Raw genomic sequence first — 22,326 nt, forward strand, 5'->3', positions numbered from 1 at the left:
ACAGCCATGGGGTACATGTTTTATGAGTAATAAAATATTTACTATAACATAAATATAAAGGGGGGGGAACTTCCCAGTCTACAATTTTTAGAAATTAAAATACAAACAGAATGCACCAAAATGTTGTCCAAAAATTAATAAAAATAATAAAATTAAACTTTTAAACTGTAACAAACAGACCTAGAACTGGGGGAAGGGGGTGGTGGGGTGGGGAAGGAAGGGGAAGGAGGGGGAAGTTCCAGACACATCCAGAAAATAAATAGGACCGGTCAGAAATCCGGAAATCATATTAAAATATCCTCTTCAGATTAGGCAGCGTACAAAATTCGCTAGGATGGAAAACCCCAAGCCCCCAAGATAAGCTCAGCACAGCGGATTCCTCCTTTTTTCCTCTAACCACTGGCCTGTGCATACATATCTCACATATTTACAGGGCTAGTGTCTCCCCCCAAACGCCCCAAGCGGGACTGGACTTTTCCCCAGCTTCCCTAGGGCTCCCAGGTCCCCAGACTTGCAGCTGGGGGAAGTGGGGCTGAAGGGGGGGGCAGAAAGGGAGTTGAGGAGAGTCTGGGGGAGGAAGACTGGGGGAGGGGGGGTTCTGTCGCTGGGTTTAAAAACAATAATAATAGGGATCTAACTTTTCCAAAAAGTGTTTTCAAAACGGGATGGGGACAAAGGGGGGGCCCCCCCGGGTGGTTGTGGGGATACTGAGGGGGCCGAAGGCCTTCTGTCCCCAGCCCTCCGAGTGTCCCCGAAGGGGTGAGGGAGGGGAATGATAAAGCCCCCCTTCCCCCTGCAGGGGTGTTCAGAAAGATGCGGGTTCGGATCAAACGAAACAGAAAGCATCCCCGGGGTTTGGGGATTTCGATCCATCTTTTCTTGTTTTCGGTTTTCTGGGGTGAGGTGGGGGGACTGGATGAAAGCTTTGGCTACTTCCTGTGTGACGGACACACAGACTCGGCTCTCCTCTCCCGGGCTCCCCCGCCGCCCGCTGCGCCCTCCCGCCCGCGCCCGTCGAGAGCCCCGATAAATACAGTAAACAGCGATTTAAATTAAGGACCCGAGCGGAGTTTGGCAACCCAAAAACGAAAAACGTCTCAACGAATAAATAAAAAATATTACATTAGAAAAAAAAAAAAGAAAAACCCCACCCCGGACAACACCCACCGCCCCGGGAGGACCCGGGGAGAGGGGGGGGGGGGCACCGAGATTTGGGAAGGGGGAAAAAAAAAAGAGGTGGAGGGCAACAATGAGGTCCCCTCGCTGCGCACCCCGCCTCTCCCCGGGGGTCCCCCCCCGGGCATTAACCCTTGAGGGCGCTCGCTGTCCCCCTCCCCCGCCGGGACCCCAGGTGGGGGGATGCTTGAGGGTGCCAGGGCGCGCCCTCTCCTCCGCCCCTGTCCCCGGGACCCCCCGTCCCCCTCCATCGCGTTACCTGTCGCTGCCGGGAGGACGCTGCCGGGGTCCCGCCCGGAGCAGCCCGAGGAAGGGAGGGAGGGGAGGGAGACAGGGGGTCGGGGGGGGGGGCCTGGGGCGCGTGGAGGCGGCGGTCCGGGGCTGGGACGTGGGCTCGGGGCTCTCGGCTCCTCTCCGCCGCTACTCCGCCGTCTCCGAGACGATTTCGGGGTCCTGGTCCGTCCGGTTCTGGGGGTGGGGGTGGGAGGGAGGGAGGGAGGGGAGGGTCCGTGTCGTCTATTTATTTAGAAAGTTTCTTTGCCTTTTTTTTTTTTTTTTAAAACTGTAACATCCAAACAAACAGAAAGTCCTGCGGGCGGCGGGGCGGCGGGCCGGGGGGCTCCGGGCCGGGTCACTGCACCGACCCCTGCAGCGTGTGGTGGTGGTGGTGCAGCGGGGCGGGCGGCGGGGCGGCGGGCGGCGAGGCGCCCCCGGCCCCGGGCCCGGGGGGCGCCAGCTCGCCCGGCGCGTACACGTCGTCCATGGGCGGGTGGCCGGCGCCCGCGGCCGGGGTCATGCGCTTCTCCTTCTGCCGCCGGTTGCAGAACCAGACGCGCACCACCTCCTTCTCCAGCTGCAGGCTGTCGGCCAGGCCCGTGATCTCGTGCGCCGAGGGCTTGGGGCACTTGAGGAAGTGGCTCTCCAGGGCGCCCTTGACGCCCACCTCGATGGAGGTGCGCTTCTTGCGCTTGCGGCCCTGCGCCGCGATCTTGTCCAGGTTGGTGGGGCTGCCGGTGGACGAGTCGGTCTCCTCCAGCCACTTGTTCAGCAGCGGCTTCAGCTTGCACATGTTCTTGAAGCTCAGCTGCAGGGCCTCGAAGCGGCAGATGGTGGTCTGCGAGAAGACGTTGCCGTACAGGGTGCCCAGCGCCAGCCCCACGTCGGCCTGCGTGAAGCCCAGCTTGATGCGCCGCTGCTTGAACTGCTTGGCGAACTGCTCCAGGTCGTCGGAGCTCGGAGCGTCCTCGTCCGAGTGCTCCCCGACCGAGGAGCCGCCGCCGCCGCCGCCCGCGCCCGCGTGCAGGTGAGCCGCGTGCAGCCCGCCCGCGTGTCCGTGCCCGTGCCCGTGCCCGCCCAGGTGGGGCGGCGGCGACGGCTCCAGCTGCGCCTCGTGTCCGTCTTCGTGCAGCCCGTGGTGCAGGCCGGGCCCCGCGCCCCCGCCGCCGCCGCCGCCGGCCGCCAGCATCCCCGCCAGGCCCCCGCCCCCGGCGGCGCCCGGGTACCCCGCGGCTTGCGCGTACAGCCCCAGGGGCTGCGGCTGGTGGCCCGCGCCCGCCCCGGGGGACGGCGACATGGCCGGGCCGAGGTGGTGAGGCGTGCCGCCCTGGGCCCACGCCGCTCCCGCGTGGGCCGCCCCCTGGTGCACCAGCCGCGCGTGGAAGCCTCCGCCGTCGTCCCCGCGGCCGCCGCCTCCACCCTTCCCGTGGTCCAAGTGGGGGCCGCCGGCCCAGTCGCCCCCGCCGCCGCCGCCGCCGCCGCCGCCGCCGCCGCCGCCCGCGGGGAGCCACTGGTGATGGGCCAGGCCCACGGGGTGGCCCGCGCTCGCCCCCAGCCACTCGTGGTGCATCAGCTTCTGCACCTCGCGGTACGCGGCCCCCGCGTGGAGTCTCTCGGCCGCCGCCGCGGCCGCCGCCGCCGCCGCCGCCGCGGCCGCCGCGTCCGGGTGCATGAGCGGCCCGGCGCCCCCGGCCCCGCCGCCCGGGCCCCGCGGCAGGTACTGCGCGGTGGTGGCCATGCCGCCGCCACCGCCGCCGCCGCCGCCGCCGCCGCCGCCGCGCCGCCGCCGCTGCTCCGTCTGCGGGCCCCGCCGCCGCGCTCCGCCGGCTTAAAGCCGGGCCCCGCTCTGTACTCCGGGGCCCCGCCCCTGCCGCTCCTCATTGGCTGGCCGCGGACACGCCCCCCCCGGCCCCCCGGCCCGGGCCGCCGCCCCCCTCCTCTCCTCGCGCCCGTCGCCCCGGCCCCGCGGGCCTCCCCCTCGCCATTGGCCTCCGGCTCCGGATGGGCCCGCGTGCCGGCCCCGCTGATTGGCCGCAGGGGGCTCGCTCGCCACCTCCCCCTCGCTCCCCACCCCCCCCCCCAGTCCCCCCCCCCACACACACACCTCGCACTCACACTCACGCCCCCGGGGGCGCGGCCGCCACGTGGGAGAGAGGCGCGGGGGTGGCCTGGGGACCGCACCCCGCTTTTCTCTCCCCGCTCCCCGCGTGGGCCCGGCTCCCGGGGTCACCCGCGGCCGAGAGCAGCGCGGCCAGCTCCGGGCCGGGGCGGCCGAGGGGGGACTTGGAGGCTCCGCGCGGGCCCCGGGCCGGGGCGGCGGGGCCGGCTCTGGGCGGCGCTCGGCCCCGCGGCTCCTCCTCTCCGCCAGGCCGCGGCTCTGCCCGCGCCGGGCCGGCTCGGGTCCCCGCGCCCCCGCCGCGGGCTCCGGCCTCGGCTCCGTCCTTGCCCGCGCGCCCCGAGCCGCGGCTCCGCTCTGGGGCCTCCGGCGCCCCGGAGAAGGCGAGGCAGCCGGAGCTCCGCGCCGGGCCCGGGCCGGGCTCGCTCTCCCGCGCCGCGGACCAAGCCGGCCCCGGCGCCGCTGCCCAGGTGAGTCCCAGCCGCGGGCCGCGCGCTGCCGTCCGACGGCCCCTCTGCCTTCTCCCGGGCCCCACTGGCGGCAGAGGAGCGGGGCTCACGGGGGCGCCCGGGCTCGGACCCCGCTCCCGCAGCGGGCCCCGGGGCCCCGCAGAGGCTGGGCGGGCGGGGGGGAGGTCCGGTCCGGCCCGAGCTCTCGGGAAGCTGCTCCCGGCTCCACTTCCCCGCGGGGCCTGACGGGCTCCGGGGCCGGGGCCGCAGCCGGGTCGCCGCTCCCCCACGGACACATCGTGCAGCCCCGCAGGGGAAGGGGGGGGGGGCGTTGGTCCGGCCACCCTGCCGGGCTGGGGAGCTGTCCAGCCCGCTCTCCGGGCAGGTCTGCCCGGGCCGAGCTCCAGCCCAGAAACCTCGGGAGCCCCACTCTGGCGCCTACCATTTGCGTCCGTCTTCAGGATATGTCCCAGAGCAGGGAAGGAGGGAAGGAGGGAAGAAAGGCTGGAGAGAAGGATAGAAGGAGGGAAGGAAGGATGGAAGGATGGAGAGAAGGATAGAAGGAGGGAAAGAGGGAAGGAAGGAGAGAAGGAGGGAAGAAAGGATGGAGAAAAGGATAGAAGAAGGGAGGGAGGGAAGGAAGGAGAGAGGAGGGAAGAAATGGAGAGAAGGATAGAAGGAGGGAAGGAAGGATGGAAGGATGGAGAGAAGGATAGAAGGAGGGAAAGAGGGAAGGAAGGAGAGAAGGAGGGAAGGGAAGGAGGGAAGGAGGAAAGGAGGGAAGGAAGGAGAGAAGGATGGAAGGAGGGAAGGAAGGAGGGAAGGATGGAAGGAGGGAAGGATGAAAGGAGGGAAGGAGGGAAGGACGGAAGGAGGGAAGGAAGGATGGAGAGAAGGATAGAAGGAGGGAAGGATGGAAGGAAGGAGAGAAGGATGGAAGGGAAGGAGGGAAGGAGGAAAGGAGGGAAGGAAGGAAGGAGGGAAGGAGGGAAGGAGAGAAGGAGGGAAGGATGGAAGGAGGGAAGGAAAGAAGGAGGGAAGGAAAGGAGGGAAGGAAGGAGAGAGGGAAGGAAAGGAGGAAGGAAGGAAGGAGAGAGGGAAGGAAAGAAAGAAGGGGACTGGCATTTTAATAGACCTACTCCTCAACCCCAACTAGGACAGATAGATAGTTACAACCAGGCCCTGACTCAGGGACTCTACCGGTCACTCCAGGTTTAAGCCTGCAGAGACTAAGGTGCTCTGGCACCTGGTGAAGGGCCTTGGGCAGAACTTCAGCCATAGCAGAGAGTTCTCACAAGTTTTATCATGTTCTTACTTCATGGAGAGGAGGCAGAGGCTTCAGGGAGGGATTCAGATTCCCAGGAATCCAAGTTTCTTAACAGCCCATCCTCATCTATCTTCTCCTTAACTGCTTCATCCACCAGCCTCCTGTCTTTTCCCAGCTCTATTATAGCCAGAGAAATCTCTGATCCCTAGGGATCTTAGACTGCTTGCCATGTGTATGGATGCTGTAGGACTGGCAGAGGCAACTGAGCTCTTCTTTGCCATTGAAATTCCTTTTCTCTTCTCCTGCCTCTTTTCTTTTCTCCCTCTCTCCATTCTTCCTTCTTTTCCTCTCTCATTACTTCTTCCGTTAGGCTGCTGTTTGTCAATTGAGGCTGTGTCTCAGAATGAGGTGAGTGGGGGCTTTTTATGAACAGACTATCAGAAAACTCTTACTGAAGATGCCCGGAAATTTCTATCCAAGCAGGTGATCAGTGCATCACCTAAAGTGATCAACTAATTTTTGATCAGGGCTTGGCTTCAAGTCATGGTGGTAAAATGATTATAGGCCTTTAGTCAGGAGACCTAAATCTTCGAATTATTACTATTGTGATCTTAGGCAAATTCTTCCTCCTCTCTGATCCAACTTCTTCATCTATAAACTTGATGACTAAGGTCATGTCTAGAATTGTCATTCTTTAAATCTGAGCTGAAATTATTTTCTCTGGGTCTTTCATTTTTCATCTTTAAAATGGGTATAATAATGCACTGCATATCCTTTTCTGAGTATCTTTTTTTGTAAAACATAAGATGCTATAGATAAAGGAGCTATTATTATTATCTGGAGATTTCCAAGTGGACTGGGGAAACATTGACCCTTCTGAGAGTTGTCCATGACACTGATGGATTTCTTAGCTGTTAACTGAACTCATGAAGGCTCCCAGAAGAATCTCTTATGCTTCTGTCAGTTATCCTATTCCACCTCCCTATGAGGGCAAATTCCTAGTTCTCCCCTGTCACCACCCAGAGTTGCAGGAGTTTTCTCTCTGTCTCTATCTTAGGCTCTTTATATGGCTAAGTCTGGGGAAACTGAAGTCTTCAGGATAGCTATGAAATGCTTCCAAAATGTCTTTTCACTCCAGGCTGTCAAGTAGCTGTGCTCCTTCTGATGATGTCATTCTGATGATATTGAGGTAGAACCCTTCTCTTGGGTAAGTTTCTTCTTTTAATCTTTCAAAAGACTTCCCCCTCCGCCCTCATTTATTTTCTTGGGACCAGGAAATCAAGATTCTCAGTCCAGGTGATAGAAAAGAGCCCAGACTTTGGAGACAGGAGCTATAAACTCTAGTCCTAGCCTTGGCACTAACTTCCCTGGCTAGGGTGAACTTGAACTATTGGTTTGAGGGCATCAGCTTCCTTCCCCATTTGTAGAACAAAGGAGCTAGAGTTTCAATTGGTGTCCAGGAAAAAAAAATGTTCAGTGACAGGAAAGTGTAGACAGCAAACCCATCCTGTTTTCCTTGGCCTAGGGGGAAAACAACCCCGAAATACTGAACCAATAAATGTGAATTCCACTTGGATCTCATTTAAAGTAGTGGTTAGATTGTGGTAGTAATAGCTAAAAGGATCAACCCTCCTTATTTCTACAGATGAGAAAATTGAGTCTCGGAGAGAGTTTATCCTCCAAGATCACACAGTAAGCATCAGGGATGGATTGAGAAACCAGATTCTTTGATGACCTGAGTACTTTTGGGAGATAAAGAACCATGGAATTAGGGTGGTCTTTCAAGTTTTTTCCAGTTCTAAAAGCCTATGAAAGCCTGCTCTTACTCAACAACTCTGAATTCAGCCTTCACCCCTCTTATGAGAACACTGCCCTATCGACCATGTAACTTTAACATTAATTTCTTGTTGGTCAGAACTCTTCTGTTAATATGACAAATGCTTAAAAGCAGTACAGTCCTTACATGCCTTTGAAATCAGCAACCAATGACATAGAACTCCTCAGTTTATGAGGTAGAGGTTGCTGTGACCCAGTGATCACTGTTAGGTGCTGTGGATAAATCTTGGGGAGAGGAACAATTCCTTCTGTCTCTATGGATTTATTACAGCAAGTAGTATTCTAGGTTCAGGCTCAGTCATCAGTGAGCACCTAGATTGGGCCTGCTATCTCCATTCTCAGGGGCAAAAAGGATTCTACTTCAAACCTTTGGGGATTGAGTGGGGCTTATGGATGATGTAAGTCCCTCATGGGGTTGCTAAAACAAGAAATGTAGGACTTACAGGAAAAAGTTACATTCTCTTCTCTGCTTTGGTATTTCAAGAGCTGGATATTGGTTCACATTTATTTTGAGGGAGCTTCATTTTTCCCCCCATCTGTCAAAGGGAAGGGTTAAACTAGGCTATCTCTAGGATCTTTTCTAATTCTGAAATTCTTAGGCACTCTCAATTCACAAGCTAGAATTCTGTAGTCTAATGTCCTTTACAGCTCTGACATTTATTGTTTGATGTTCTACAGTCTCTTCTCATTCTGGCAGTCTATATACTTTATTTTAACTTATTTGGCTACTCTAATTGAATAGCATTTTCTCAGATCTCATGCTGCCTGTAGAAGCTGATGATATACAGGGAAGGGCAATATTTAAGGTCTACTCCCTATCCTGATTTCATCCAGCTACCCTAACCAGGCTTTGGTCTGGGCCAGAACATTAACTACAGACAATTAGAGTTAGAAGAGATGTAGTAGACAGAATATAGGATTTCCCTTTTAGGAGAAAAAAAATTCAAATTCGTTCCCCTGTTTTGGAATTTCAAGATTCAGAACATTAATGATTAGGGTTTTTTTTTTTTAAGTCAAAATTCCTTCCTATTTGAGAGTGGAGGTTTCAAGTTATTACACTGAAGGGCATCTGGCTTTGGAACCCAAATCAGCAAGGACTTAACCAGGGCAAACTTGGGTCAAAGTGGTTCCTCTGTTCAAAGGGTGGGGGCAGGGAGAGGGGTTTTTTTCTGGCTCAGAGCTCATCCTCACATGAAATAATACTCCTGGCTTCCATTTTCAGGAGCACTTCATAGCTATAGCCCATTTTCCCATCCATTCTCAGTCAAGTGAGGTCACTGAACTGGTTGAGCTATAAGCTTCTTCAAAACTCATCTGATCTCAGTCATCTTCAGAGCAGTTCTGAGAGACAGGGCAGAATATTAGCCATGCTTGGCACATGAAGAAACTAAGGGAAAGTGACTTGCCTAAGGTGATGGACACAACACAAAGCCAAGCATGGAGCTGGGAATCAAATTCAGGGTTTTTTGCTGTGGTCCCTCTCCTCCTTCCCCCAGCTGAATTCCCGCCCCCCCCTGCACAACACAGACCTTCAGGCAGATCTGTGCCGATGAGTACCCAGACCCCAAGGATGCAATCACAAATAGATACAAACACATAGATCTACACAAGTCCAAAGTCAGGCAGATGGATGCAGACCACTCCACAGACACAGATGTAAACTTGCACACTGTCAGCCTTCCTGGAACTCACAGAGCCAGAGTAGAAAGATAGAGAGACAGAAGCAGAATTTCTCTTAATGAACTCGAGTAGATGCTAATAGAGACTAAGATAGACATCTAGACACACACACACACTCAGACACATAAATGCTAGCACACATACCCAGACCCACACAAACACACTAAAGCACACCGGGGTAGACTCCCTCTGAAATATCTGACAACTATCCAGATCAGGGCTCTTGTGGTATAGACACTGTGTCCAAAGTTGTATCCCCAGGGCCTTCCCCTCCCCCCCAAATGCTTTTTCCCATTGTTTCCATAGAGTAGTCCTGCCAGGGCAGCTCCTGTCTGTCTTCCTTCCCCCCCCAACTACTCCCACCCCAGTCTCTTTTTTTAGGGCTCCCCATCACATCAGTCAATCTGTCCCCCTCCCCCTCCCCCCACTCTCATGCTGGGGCTTTCCCAGCATAGCCGCCTGCCTGCTCTGGCCCAGAATGAGTCCGGCCTACCCAAACTCTTGCCTCATTTGACACAGGTCACTGATCGTCCAGCAGATGGGCCCGTCTCTGTGGGGGGTCTCAGGAGGGAGGAGGGGCTGTCTGGGGAAGGGGCAGGATGGGGAGGGGCTGACAAGAAGGAGGGTTTAGAGATAGGGTAGGAGAGGGGAGGGGAGTCCTGCAGACCTCTGACAAGGTTGTAGAGGGCAGTGTATTCACACAGTTCCACACACATATTAGAACGACACAGACACAACCACACACGTTACATCCAGTGCTTCCCTTCATTATCCCACAGATCAGCCAAAGCCACACACATATAAGCTGAGCTGATATCTATAGCTTAATATCATAGATTGGGCCATAGTCACTAAGTACAAACAAAGCCACAGAAATGTCACAGTCACACAGAAATCACACACAACTACATATAAGTATAGCTAGGCAGAAATCATACACAACTCCACATATCACATATGACAACACATCCAAGAACAGTTACATTCACAAATCACATAAATATTACAGGTATAGTTCTGTAACCCAGAGTTACAGACACTAATCAGAGAGCTCCCCACCCCAAAGTCACATGCAAACACCAGAGCCTTGACTGGATGTACAATTATGAATGGAAGACCAGAGGCTCTCTATTGTTCCAGGTTTATTAGAGGCAGCCAGGATGAGAGCTTTTATTTTATGATTGCTTATAGCAGGGGGTATAGCTCTGTCTTAGACCCTTTAACCAGGAGACTACCAGTCCTTAGCTGTTCAGGTACAAGACCCTACTAAAGTCTGGAAAAGAAAGAGAGGAAAGTGAAGTCCTGGCCATGTTGGGGCAGGGGGGTGGGTGTGGGTGGTGGGTGGGCAGATAGGTTCATAGATGGCCAATGTGGGAAGAGATAGTAGAAATCATTGAGTTCAGTCTCTCCTCACCTCCTTTCATAGAATGGAACATATGATGCTCAGGAAGAAGGATGTGTCTATGCCCTATTACCTTGAGGATACTCTGTAAGGATTCAGTCTCAGAGTTTTGAATTTCTTCCTCAACTTACCAGTTTATAACTGAAGATTGAACCAAATTATCTTTAAGTCATTTTCAACTCATTTATTTTGAGTTGGAAGGGACCCTTCTGTGTCTCTGAGCAAAACTTGCTCGTTTTACAGATAGGGAAATTGAGAAACAAGTTAAATAAATTACCTGGGGTAAGTATATGAAGTAAGATTTGAACTCAGATCTACAGGTAATTCCATGTCCACTATTCTATCCATTAGACTGATTCTTCTCATTATATCATTTTGCTTCTTCACCCTTGTTCTCAACATGTTGCTGAGTACAAAATCTACCTCCTTTAAAAAGCCTGGGAGACTGCAGGTGTGTGTGTGTGTGTGTGAGATAATAAATGAGCAAATTCAGGGCAGGTTCATTTAGAAAGGTCATAACCACTAAGCACAAATGAAGCCACTAAATACAAAACAGTCACACAGAAATCCCACATAGGAATAGGTAGAAACCACATATAACTACACACTTGTCACTTATGACAACATGCCTAAGAGCAGTTACATATCTAGATCGAATAAATATTACAAATATAGTTCTGTACTTTAGAGTTACAGACACTAATCAGAGAGCCCCCCATTCCATAGTTACATACAAACACCAGGGCCCTGACTGGGTATACATTGGAGGAGTGGGCTTTGAGGTCCTAGCCCTGGCCCTCTCCTTACTGTCCCAGGTAGCATGATGTCCCATCAGAGAAACCTAATGGGTGGAGGAGCATGCAAGGGTTTGGGACTAGGGCTGGTGGAGGTCCTGAGTGTGACCTTTAAAATGACAGTGTTTTTCTGACCAGGATCCCCATTTTTGTTGATAACCCATTTTGTTTCTAAGGGATGAATGACCTATTCATCTGTTTCTGGATCCATCTATTCTTCTTTATTTTCTAGCTATAGAGGAGAACTTGTGTCTATTTCTTAATAGACCCTTAAGTCAGAAGATTTGGTGGAAAGAGTGATAGACCTTCCTTAGGAAGTACTCCTCTTACTTACCTTCCCCTCCGTGCTGTCCTCCTAGGCTTTGCCTCTTGCTAAATCTTTTCAGCAATGACTTCACCACCCACAGCTGTTTACATGCTCAGCACCTGAGCTGCCCCTCCCTACCTCACTCAACCCAGCATGTCTGGGTTGGAATGTGTATCAGATCTGACCTGAGGGGCACCTGGCATCACCCCAGCTTTCTCAGAAACACACACTCCTAACTAAAGCAGGGCATGTCAGAGGTCAACTGTCCCACCTCCCCTTCTTCTCCCGGTCCAGGAAAAAAGGGTGACCCCTTGCCTACTTTATGCTTGATGTCCCCCTCCTCCTGGAACCTCACCTCCCAGCCTCCACCCCCCCAGGAAAGGAAGAGGGCCCTAGCTGCTGACCTCAGAACTTTCTACCTTCCTTCTGGGAAGATCTTCCCAAATCTGGTCTTTAATCCTCCTCCTGCAATGTTCACTTAGAGTGACAAGAATATTAGTGGTAGAAGTGACCTTAGAGAGAATCTAGTCCAAGGTTTCTTTTTACATTTGAGGAAACCAAGGCTCAGGGAGATGAGGTGACAACTCAGGTTATAGTAAGGAAATAGAGCCAGATCTTTTTTTTTTTAATCATTTTTTAATAATATTTTTTCTGCCACACCACTCCTTTTCTTCATTCTATTGTTTTGCATAAGGAATAGGAAGTCATCTTATGAATCACCTTGAGTCAGTAATATTAATAATTAAAAAGTAATAATAAAAATAACTTAGATTTTTATATAGTACTTTTCAGTTACAAAGGGCAATGACCACCCACTATCACATGTTGATCCCAAAACCAATCCTGTGAGGTTTTAGCTGGGCTGGTGGTATATTATCCCTATGTAACAGGCAAAGAAACTGAGGCTCAGAGAAAGGAAGTGATTTGCCCAGGGTCAGTGGCTGCCCACAGGAGGATAATTTCCCGGGAGGAGGTGAGGGGTGGTGATCTTGGAGAGAAGGGTTGGGGTAGGCAGCTTTTATTTATTGATTCTGTTGAGCCAGGTTCCAAGCTGGGATTGGGGAATGGAGGGGCGGAGCTCCGGGTTGATGGAGGGCATGAAATATTGCCCTAGGATAAGCATTTCCATGGCTTTTTTTCCCCCTGACCTGGCCTGTCAGCTCCCCCATGATGCACTGGCAGAATATTCAAATTGGGGATGGTCAATTGCTTGGGATATTTATATCCATTTTTAGGGGAATTGCACTGGCTGAATGTATCTCCCTGCTCTCTCGATATGCAAAACAGGCTCTTTGCAAATCAGTAAATCATTAGGGGGATTAATCACCCCGCCAAGCTGAGGGCTAGATTTCATTTCTCACAAAGCAAACTTTTTCTCTGGCTGGCTTAAGCTTCCACCCCACAAGGGGGAAGAGGGGAAGGAGGGGAGGATTGGAAAGAGAGTGGGGAGGGGAGTCTGAGATAATTTAAATCCTTAGCCCAGTCAGCCCTTCAGCCTTGATTTTCTGAGCTGATGAGTTATATATCTCAAGTCCCCTCCTTCTCTCTAGGTCTGGGGAGCTCCTATGACAAGAATGGAGGTTATTCTTTATCCCATTAGAAAGACCCCTGGGAGAAGAGGGGATGGGACTTTAAGGTCCCAGGGGAGACCCTCAGGTCTAGCTAGATGGCTAGGCTAGTTGGGATGGGAAGGTTTCTGTTTGGGGGTTTCTGGGATTAGATTCCATATTCATGAGCCATTCTTCGGTGCCTGCTTGGGACCAGCTTTCTAGAAGGCACCTATAATTTGGGCTCAGTCTGTGGTGAAAAGGCTTCATCCAGGACATTTCTCCTCCTTTTCCTCTTCTTTCTCTTTCTCTTCCTCTTTCTCCTCCTCTATTCCTCCTATCTTCTTCTCCCCACCACCCCTTTGTGCCTGTGTTCTATAATACTTTACTCAGGTTTAAGGCACTATTTCTCCTATGGTTTGAATTATACAGGTCATCGAGGAGGGAAGATGGGATGGCGGGAAGTAGGTCCACACTCACAAAGTCATTTATCCTTTGAATATGAGAAATGAATGTAAGAGCTGGGTGGGGTAGGGTGGAGGTGGAGATGGAAAACTCAGAACATAGAATATGTTTTTCCTAGTTTCTGAAGATAACCTCAGCACACGATTTCAGAGCTGGAAGTGATTCTGGAGATCACTAAGTATAACCTTCTCATTTGTTTCCCATGGGGAAACTAAAGGCAAGAGAGAAAGGGACTTCCCAAAGTCCATACAGCTATTTCTTTGCAGAGCTAGGACCAGAATGTTGATCTTCTGTCTAGGACTCTTTCAAGCATACTATGGATCAGGACACCTGTTAACTAATCCCTGCACCTCCCAACCCCCCAATAATATTTGTGCTGAGTGGGTGGGAAGGAATGTTCTTTTCTTTCCCTGCTCTCAGCAGCCAGCTCCTTAACTCACTCACTCTCCCTGGATGAACCCATCTTGCTCCAGGGCAGTAGTTAGCCAATAAAGGCCCAGTAATTATATTACTTTCATCTTGGATAGTACTGATGTGGAATGAAGACACCTTTTTCTGATGCTCTGGGAGGAATTCAATAGGTCCTGGGTAGGAGAGTCTAGGCCCTCAAGTATCTTTTCCCAGTTCCCCACAATCCTCAGATGGGACACCTCCTCCTGCCTGCCATGATATCATAGAACAACAGACCTTGTAGGAACTTGAGAGATGATCTAGTACAGGCACTTTTAACTTGTTTTGTCTGTTTTGAACCTTTTTAGTGGCCTACTGAAGCTAGGAAGTAAATATTTCCTTTTTTCTCAGAATCATGTTTTTATATATACAAAATGTATAAGATTATTAAGGAAACCAATAAGGTTGAAATACAGTGATATAAATATATTTGTCTGTCTTTCTAACTCTGTCTATATCCACCCGTCTGTCTGTCTGTCTATCTATCTATCTATCTACTATCTATCTATGTGACCCTGGGCAAATAATTTCATCTCTCCTTCTGTGGTTTCCATAAAATGGAGATAATAATTGCACCCTGACTTCCAGGGTGAGGATGAGATCAGTTTACATGTAACATAAGGTGGATTAACATGTAAAGTACTTTAAATATGTGCTTGTTTTATTTATTAATATAATATTAATAAAATTATAATTAAGGTGTATTTATTGATAGAATTTAATTTATATATGATTTATTAATATAATATAACTATTAAAATGTTATATAAATACTAATAACTATGATGATGATGATGATGATGATGATGATATTTCCTATTGGGGTTAAGCCAAAAAAAAAATCAATTCCTTATCTGCATGACTATTCTGAGACTTGTAGATGGTAATTCTTTTCCCCCAAAGTCTTTGTCTCTGTCTCTCTGCCTCTTTTTCTCTTTTTTTTGAGATGGGGCCTCTATCTTGTAAGCCATTCAAGGACCCACTCTCACTGTTGGTCAGCATGTGAGCTTTGCTTGCTCTGTTTCTGGTCTGGAGAGGTTAGTGTCCTTCCTCAGGAAATCTAGAGACCCCCTTTCTCTGACTTCTCAGGGGGCTCACCATTTTGGTGTCAAACTTAGTCCAGATGTCTGATTGTGTATTAGCCATATTTTAGCTCAGAAATCCTGAGTTCAAATAATTTATCAGTCTCAGCCTTCCTGGCTGCATACCTTGACAGACTTTTCCCCCCCATTCTTTTGAAAAAATATTTTGCCTTAAATTAGTTTATATTATACTTTTATATGTTTTTATCTTTCCCCTAGACTTAAGCTTCCGCAGTTCTTTGCTACTAGAACAGCTAAAAATATATTTTGCTCATATGGCATGTAGTTCATTCAGTCCCTTTGTAATTTTTCTGTTTAAAATCATAAGATCATATATCCAGAGCTAGAATGGCCCAGAAGGGATCATCTATTTGTGGACAAAAAATGAAAGCCCAGGTACATTATATAGACTTGCCCAACATCAAATAAATACTGAAATCAGGTAGGATTTGAACCCAGATTTTCTGATGTCAAAATTTCCCTCTTTTAACTGTATTTTTCTGCCTTCTTTGCAACATCCTTCCTAAAGTCCATGGCCTGGATTGGGCACAATTCCCCAGAAATGGCCTGGACAGGGCACAGGACTCTTCCCTTGCTTTGGTCACCTGATCTCAGTTGATTCAGCCAAGGACCAAATCACCTGGTTTTGTTCCTGAGTCTTGCTGAATTTTTCTCCTCTGGTTTATCTTCTCTTTCCAGGCCAGAACTGATTCCCTAGGGAGCCTGCTCCCAGAGAGTCTGTAGCAGAGCTGGGCCTAGGGCTCTTTGGATAGTCACTCTAGGAAAGCCCAAGTTTGGATTCTGGTTGGCTAGAGCCTTAGAGCTCTCTCTAATTCAGGTCAGGATCATAGGAGTTAGAAGGGACCTTAGAAATCAGTGCAACACCTTTATTTTCTAGGGGAGGAAACACCAAGGAGTCCCAACATGTCCGAGTCACACTCTTGGTGAGCTCAGGTCTTTGAACTTTGAATTCATTGCTCTTTCTTCTGGCCCCCTTGGGTGACTTGTTATACTCACTACTTCTTTTTTCTGCATGATTTAACTTCCCACTTCTCTGATGCTCCCAAGATGCCACATGAATGAAACCAGATTTGCAAAGGGGCTGTCAAGCAGTACAAAACTGAAGGTTGGGGAGTCTTACTAAAGGTTGGGAGCTAAAAGAGGAGGCTATTGATTTATGTGTTTTTTTTTTTCAGGATTCATCCAATGTCTTCCCTAGCTGTAGAGTCAAACAGTAATGTCGGGTCCAGGAGTCCTGTTGGGAGCATCCTTCTGGTACTTTCAGTTAGGTGGTAAAATGGATAGAATACCACTCTTGGAGCAAGGAAGACCTGGTCTAAAACCCAACTTGAGTCATGTATTTGTATGACCTCAGGCAAGTCACCTAGCTTTGCTGCCTTAGTTTTCTCACATGTATTCACAGAATATATAGTAGTGTTTGACAAGTGTTTTTGAATTGAATTTTAGAGGTGGCAATATGACCTTTAGGGGAGATTCCAGATGGGTCCAGGAGACATAGAGATAGTTCTAATGGGAGGGGCAGGTGTACTTAAAAGTGTGATGACTAATAATTATATAACAATAAAATTATAAATAAATAGAAATATAAGTTGCACTACATAATTATATGTAATTATACATGGTTATATATAATATGATTGTGTAATATGAATTATATTATATAAGTAAATACAAATATAAATACAATTATGAATAATTATAAATAGAAAATATAAATAAACATAATTAAACTAATAATAATTATATTAGTAATATCACTGATGTCTTAACTCACCTTGTCTATAGAATCTTACTTTCTGAGATTTCTGAAAACCCTGTCCCAAAACCTTCAGACAACTTTCAGATAACCTGATACCTTGTGATGTAGACTCATTGATTTTTAAATATTAAAACTAAATTGATTTGCATCTGATTTACATGTATTAATTAACATATGTGATTAATTAAATTGTTAATTTATTAATATCAACTTCTCCTTTCCTAGGCCACCTGTAAGGCTTTACAAGAGAGTAAGACATGTAGGTGGGGGGTGGAGAAGGGAAGGGAGAAGTTAGGTGGTTCAGTGGTTTTAGTGCAGGGCTTGAAGTCAGGAAGATCAGAGTTCAAATCCTGAATCAGATACTTTCTGTGTAACTCTGGATAAGTCGTTGAAAATCTGAGGGTTGACTTGTAAAATGAGAGGATTAATTCTTTGACTCTTTTTTCTCTTCAGGGTTCCTACTGGAACATCTAAAATATATTTTGAATATTGCTAGGTTTTAGATCTCCACAAGTGTTTGTTTCTGTCTCTGTCTGTCTGATAAAAGGACTCCTGTCTTCACTGGAGTCTGGGTTAAGGCATTGTCTCCTGAAGATGCCTTCTGAAACATAGCTATATTTGCTGAGAAAAGTAATATATTGACTCAATGTCATATCATTCATTAATACCTTAATATGAATCATGATGGGAGGTTTTGAAGAAATAGCAAAGACGAGAAAGGCTAGATCCCGGGGAAGGTCCTAGAAAGAGATCTTTGGCAGAGAAATTCTAGGACTGAGAAGTGCATTAGGGTAGTGGACTAGGATTGGGTGTATGCTGCTGTGGGGGATAAAAGGAAAGAACAGAGAGTACAAATGTGGAGGAAGAGGCAAAGAAACAAGGAGGAAAGGAGGAAAATGTCAGAGAGAAGAGAAGGGAGAGAGAAAAGAGGGAGAAGAAACTGGGAGAGATAATGAGAAGCAGTAGAGCAGAGAGATGAAGCTTTTAAGGTCAGGGTGTTGGAGAGGAAACCCTTCATTTTAGACATCAATTGAGGACTTGAAGGTGCTTTGAGTGTATCCATCCATGCAAAGAGTGAGCCATTATTAACTCTGGTCAGCAGTTGTTGAAGCCAAGGGCATCCCCAAAACATTGCTTACCTTGATTCACACAGGGGAGACTCCAGTGGAAGGATCCTTACCTCTTGCCTTTTCTCTTCTCTTTTTGTTATAGTTCAGTCATTTCAATGATATCTGATTCTTCATGACACCACTTGGATTGGAGTGGTTTTCCATTTCCTTCTCTAGTTCATTTTACAGCTGAGAAAAACTGAAGCAAACAGGATTAGGTAATTTGCTCAGAGTCATACAGCAAGTTAAGTAGCTGTAGCTACATTTGAATTCAGATCCTATTTCATCTTCTATTCTACACTTCCATTTCTCTTCCTCTCCCCTGCCCTTTTTTTGGTAATAGGGCCTAATGTATAATAATAGAATGAGCACTGGATTTGGAGAGGAAAGACATTTGGTTTGAATCTTGACTCTCCAACTTCCAGTCTCCCACTAACTAATCCCTTCTACTTTTTCTTCTGTAAAATAGGAGGAATGGGAAGATCTAAGTTTGTTTAGTTCTAAATCTAATGAAAAATATTTCCAGCTGCAAAGGTCAAGGAATCTTGACTCCTTTAGTGAGGGTGCCCAGATGTATGAGTGCAGATATAGAAGAAGGCATTCATCTAGGGTCCTGTCTTCCTTTTTGGTTTTGATCTCTGCCTCAGTTTCTCCTCTGCCACAGTTTTTTTTTCTTTTTTGGTTGGCCCAGTACGTATGGTCATCAAAGGCTTCTCTGCTTGAAGCTTCATCTGGTTGTTCTTTTTCTCAACTGCAAGCACAGATCTTGTCCTGAGTAGAGCAGAGTGGCATTGGTTCAGGTTATTTCTGTGGAAGAAGTGATTCTTCTGGGTGTCCATTAACTTGAGAGGTTGAGAAAGGCAGAGAAATACAGGGATAAAGAGGAAAGAATGGTAAAAGAGAAAGGGAGACAGACAGATGAAGGAGTGGAAGAGAGCAACAGAAAGACAGACACACAGAGAATCCATCATAGAGAAAGACAGACAGAGGGACACAGAGAGAGTCAAGCAGAGAGACTGAGAGGGAGAAGGTAAGAGAGCCAGAGAGATGGGGAATGAGACAATGTAATCTTGGGCAAGTCTTTTTCTTCCCCTGAATCTACAGGGGATGGAGGGGACTAAGATAATTTCCAAGCTCATTCCAGACAGAGCTTTACTAGTGCTAGCTTTAATAGAAGACTCAATTATTGAATGTCTAATATGAACATGTCCACTTCAGAAATCAGCAGCTACAAATCAAGAAGGCAGATGAAATTAAGAAGTATGTGGGCACCTTTTTTCTCCCCTTCTGAATAGTCAGGTTGCACCACCCCTCTACTTTTCTATAAACATTTTTCAACCATAGGAGGCAGGCAGTAGAAGACTCAGGAAATGAAGTCATCACTAGCTTGGAGGCCAACAGCACCAGCACCAGCACTAGTATCAGTCATTTATATAGCTTTACAGTTCCTAAAGTGCTTTACATCCCTTCCTTCATTTGAGGCTCACAACAGCCCTGCTTCCAAATCTAAACCACCTGGTCTTTTATAGAAATTCATTATCACATAAGAAGGAGGCAGATGGAGAGGAGAGTGCCTATGGAGAAGTCATTCCTCCTTTGGGAATGTATTAGGGTCTGGGTACAGTGGGAAGGTCTCCATAGGGATAGAAGCTAACATAGAGTCCCAGATATAGGAACAGACAGATAGTGGGGAAAAAAAAGGGGATGTAACTTGTTGGAGGTCTTGTGACTGGCAAACAGAAAAACACAAGATCCATAGTGAACCTGGGTGTTCTGACTCCTGAGTCTGAGCTCTGTCTCCTGTACTGAGCAAGCAGAAGTAGGAATGGAAGCAGAAGCAGTTGAGGCAGCAAAGTTGGGTTGCTATTTCCCCTTCAGCTGACCCTGAGCTTCCCTTATGGCTGTAATCCTGCCCTTCTTCCAACTATGGTGCTGGAGTGCAGCCCTCTCTCCAGTTGGGTCCTCATGGTCAGGATGCTGACCAGTCCTCACTGGCATCATCATCATCAGGGTCTGGGCTCTCCATTCTCCCCTTTCAGAACAGAGAATTCTTTCACTTGTCTGGGCCATCATTTCCTGGGCCATGATTGGCCTTTTTTTTAAACATTGGGGTCACAGATTAAGCCCTGGGGTGTCCCTAGAAAGGTTTCCTGCTTCCTGCTGGGTTACCTTAGTGGGCTTGATCCTAATTAAGAGCCTAAGCAAGGTTAGAGCCAAGAGCAGGAAACGACTTAGAGATCATGCAGGGAGCTTTGGGGCTAATCCAGGCTTGGCTGACAGTGCTGCCTCCCCCTCCCCTTCAGCCCATGTCTCACAGTCACTGGAAGCTCTAGGTCACAGGTATGGCCTATTCTCTATAATTTTATAGAGAGGGAAACTGAGTACTAAAGTGGCCAAGACTTAAAGAACAAGCCAAGGCCTGGATTAGAAATAGGGACTCTGAACTCAAGTGCCTATTCACTGAGCCATACTATCAACTCCCATAATAGTGAAAAAATGTGGATCTGGTGCCACATTGACAAATTCCAATAATAGTCCTCATATAGATGACTGTAAGATTGAGAAACATCTTCACAATATTCTAGTGAGGGAGGTCTCTATTTTACAATGGTGAAAATGGAATCTCAGAAACTCAGTTAAGCAAAGCCTGGGGGATGCTGTTAGTGATTAAGGTGGTTTTCTTGATTCCAAGTCCACCATTTTATCTACTATGTCGGCTCTTTAATTATGAAATATTTGATCATTTCTAGATGATCAGATCATAGCTTTAGAGCTGAAAAGGCCTTAAAAGTCATTTTAATCCAACTCATTCATTTTGAGGAAACTGAGGCCCAAAGCCTTGCCCAAGGTCACCAAGGATAGGAAATGGAAGAGCTAGGTTTGAATTTTAAGTTTTCTGACCCATAATCCTATGCTTTTTCTACTGGGACTGCAGTGCCTCTTTGATTTGGGAAAAATTGATCTTAGGTATTTCTGGGTAACTGGAGAAGAAAGGGGGGCAGATGATTCCAGGCATCTCCACTGAGCCTTTGCCAGTCCCAGTTCTCACCCCTTACCAGTGAGCTGCAACCATGGCCAGAAGAAAGTCTTTCCCTTCTCCCCTCCTTGTTCTTGGCCCCCTCTCCCCAACCCCCATCAATAAGACTGAAGGTTTCTGATCTCTGAAGGTCACAGACAATCCCAGGTCTGAAGATTTGCAGGTAGCTCTGAATCCAGGAGGCTTTCAGAAAAGAGAGAAAGAGAAGAATGGGATGATGGTTTAGTGGGGCTTGGCTTTCCTGCTCCCCTACCTCCACCCCCCCACCCCCAAGCTTGCTTGCTCCGTGAAGGAGGAGGAGGGAGTCGCCTGCCTGCCTGCCTGCCCTGCCTGACTGCCAGGGGAGAGGGAGCAGAGTAGAGGCTTCATGTTTTATTCATGGTGCTGCCATCCTTCCTGTTTTCATGCTGATAACCTACTGGGGGAGGGAGAGAACTCAGGTGGCAAAGCCTAGAGCCTCTTCCCCCACACCCCCAGGCAGCAGAGCAGTCTTGGGTGGGAGGCCAGGGCTGGCCCCAAGTCACCCAGGTTTGAATCTGACTCCCTACATTCTCTCCTCCCTCCCCATGCACCAGTTCTCCCTCTCCCCCAGGGCTCAATGTCTACTCTTATCTCTGTCTCTGGACCTTGTTGATTTAACCAAGGTGTCAGAGCTGAGAGGGTCCTTAGAACATAGAATGTCAGAACTGGAAGGGACCTTAGAACAAAGAATATTAGAGCTGGGAGCACTCTTAGAACATAGAATGTTAGAGGACCCTTAGAAAATAGAATGTCAAATTGGTAGGGACTTTAGAACCCAGAATATCTGAACTGAGGGGGACCTTGGAACAAAGAAATTGGAACAAAGAAGTGTGAAGATCTAGGCAGTGTGATGTCAAAACTGGAAGGGGTCATAGAATAAATAGTAGATCGGGGTCCAAGAAATATTAGAACAGAAATGGGCCTTGGGGCATCCAACATTAAAGTTGGAAGGGATCTTGTATTATCTGATCCATCTCTTTATTTTCTTTGTGTTTTATAGACGGAGTTGGAAAGAAATTGAAACTAAATGATTTGCTTTATTTATTAATTCCTACTGCTGGGCCAAAAGAGAGTTTGGAATGGCCAGTTTTGCAGGGTCTGGCCAGATGAGATGTGGCAGACCCCAGTTCTCCATCCTACCCTGGGCTTCTGTGCTGGGCTACATAAAGATGTTACCTCCCACTAAATTTCTTGCTTAGCAGTTCATTACCTAAGGTTACTATATTTTGGTCTTTTAGCTTTTGTTCAATGTAGATTACTCTCTGGTCTAGATGCTAGAACCCACTGCCATTTCCAGTGCCTTAGAAGTTCTGACCTATAGAGCTGAGAGGAGGTGATAGGAGTTGACTAGAGCTTGCTTCTGCCTCTGACCTCAAGTTTCCAAATCAGATCTAGGCCTAGAATGAATGGGCAGCTGCTTATACTACCCTTATGGTCTCTTTGTCCTGTGGGTTAAAATCTGACTTTAGATCCTAGCTATATGACCCTGGACAAGTCATTTAGCCCAGTTTTGCCTCAGTTTTCTCATTTGT

The 22,326-nt window shown here is 48.5% G+C and overlaps 1 protein-coding gene across 1 annotated transcript; it reads right to left on the minus strand.

Moving 5' to 3' along the window:
* Positions 1–1,681: 1,681 nt before the first annotated feature.
* On the minus strand, positions 1,682–3,190 carry POU3F1 (POU class 3 homeobox 1). Its single transcript, XM_074191071.1, has one exon. The coding sequence runs from the start codon at positions 3,188–3,190 to the stop codon at positions 1,808–1,810; it is 1,383 nt and encodes a 460-aa protein (XP_074047172.1). The 3' UTR covers positions 1,682–1,807.
* Between the last annotated feature and the right edge of the window lie 19,136 nt (positions 3,191–22,326).

The sequence above is a fragment of the Macrotis lagotis genome, chromosome 1 (genome assembly GCF_037893015.1).
Source record: "Macrotis lagotis isolate mMagLag1 chromosome 1, bilby.v1.9.chrom.fasta, whole genome shotgun sequence".
In the NCBI taxonomy this organism is placed as follows: domain Eukaryota; kingdom Metazoa; phylum Chordata; class Mammalia; order Peramelemorphia; family Peramelidae; genus Macrotis; species Macrotis lagotis.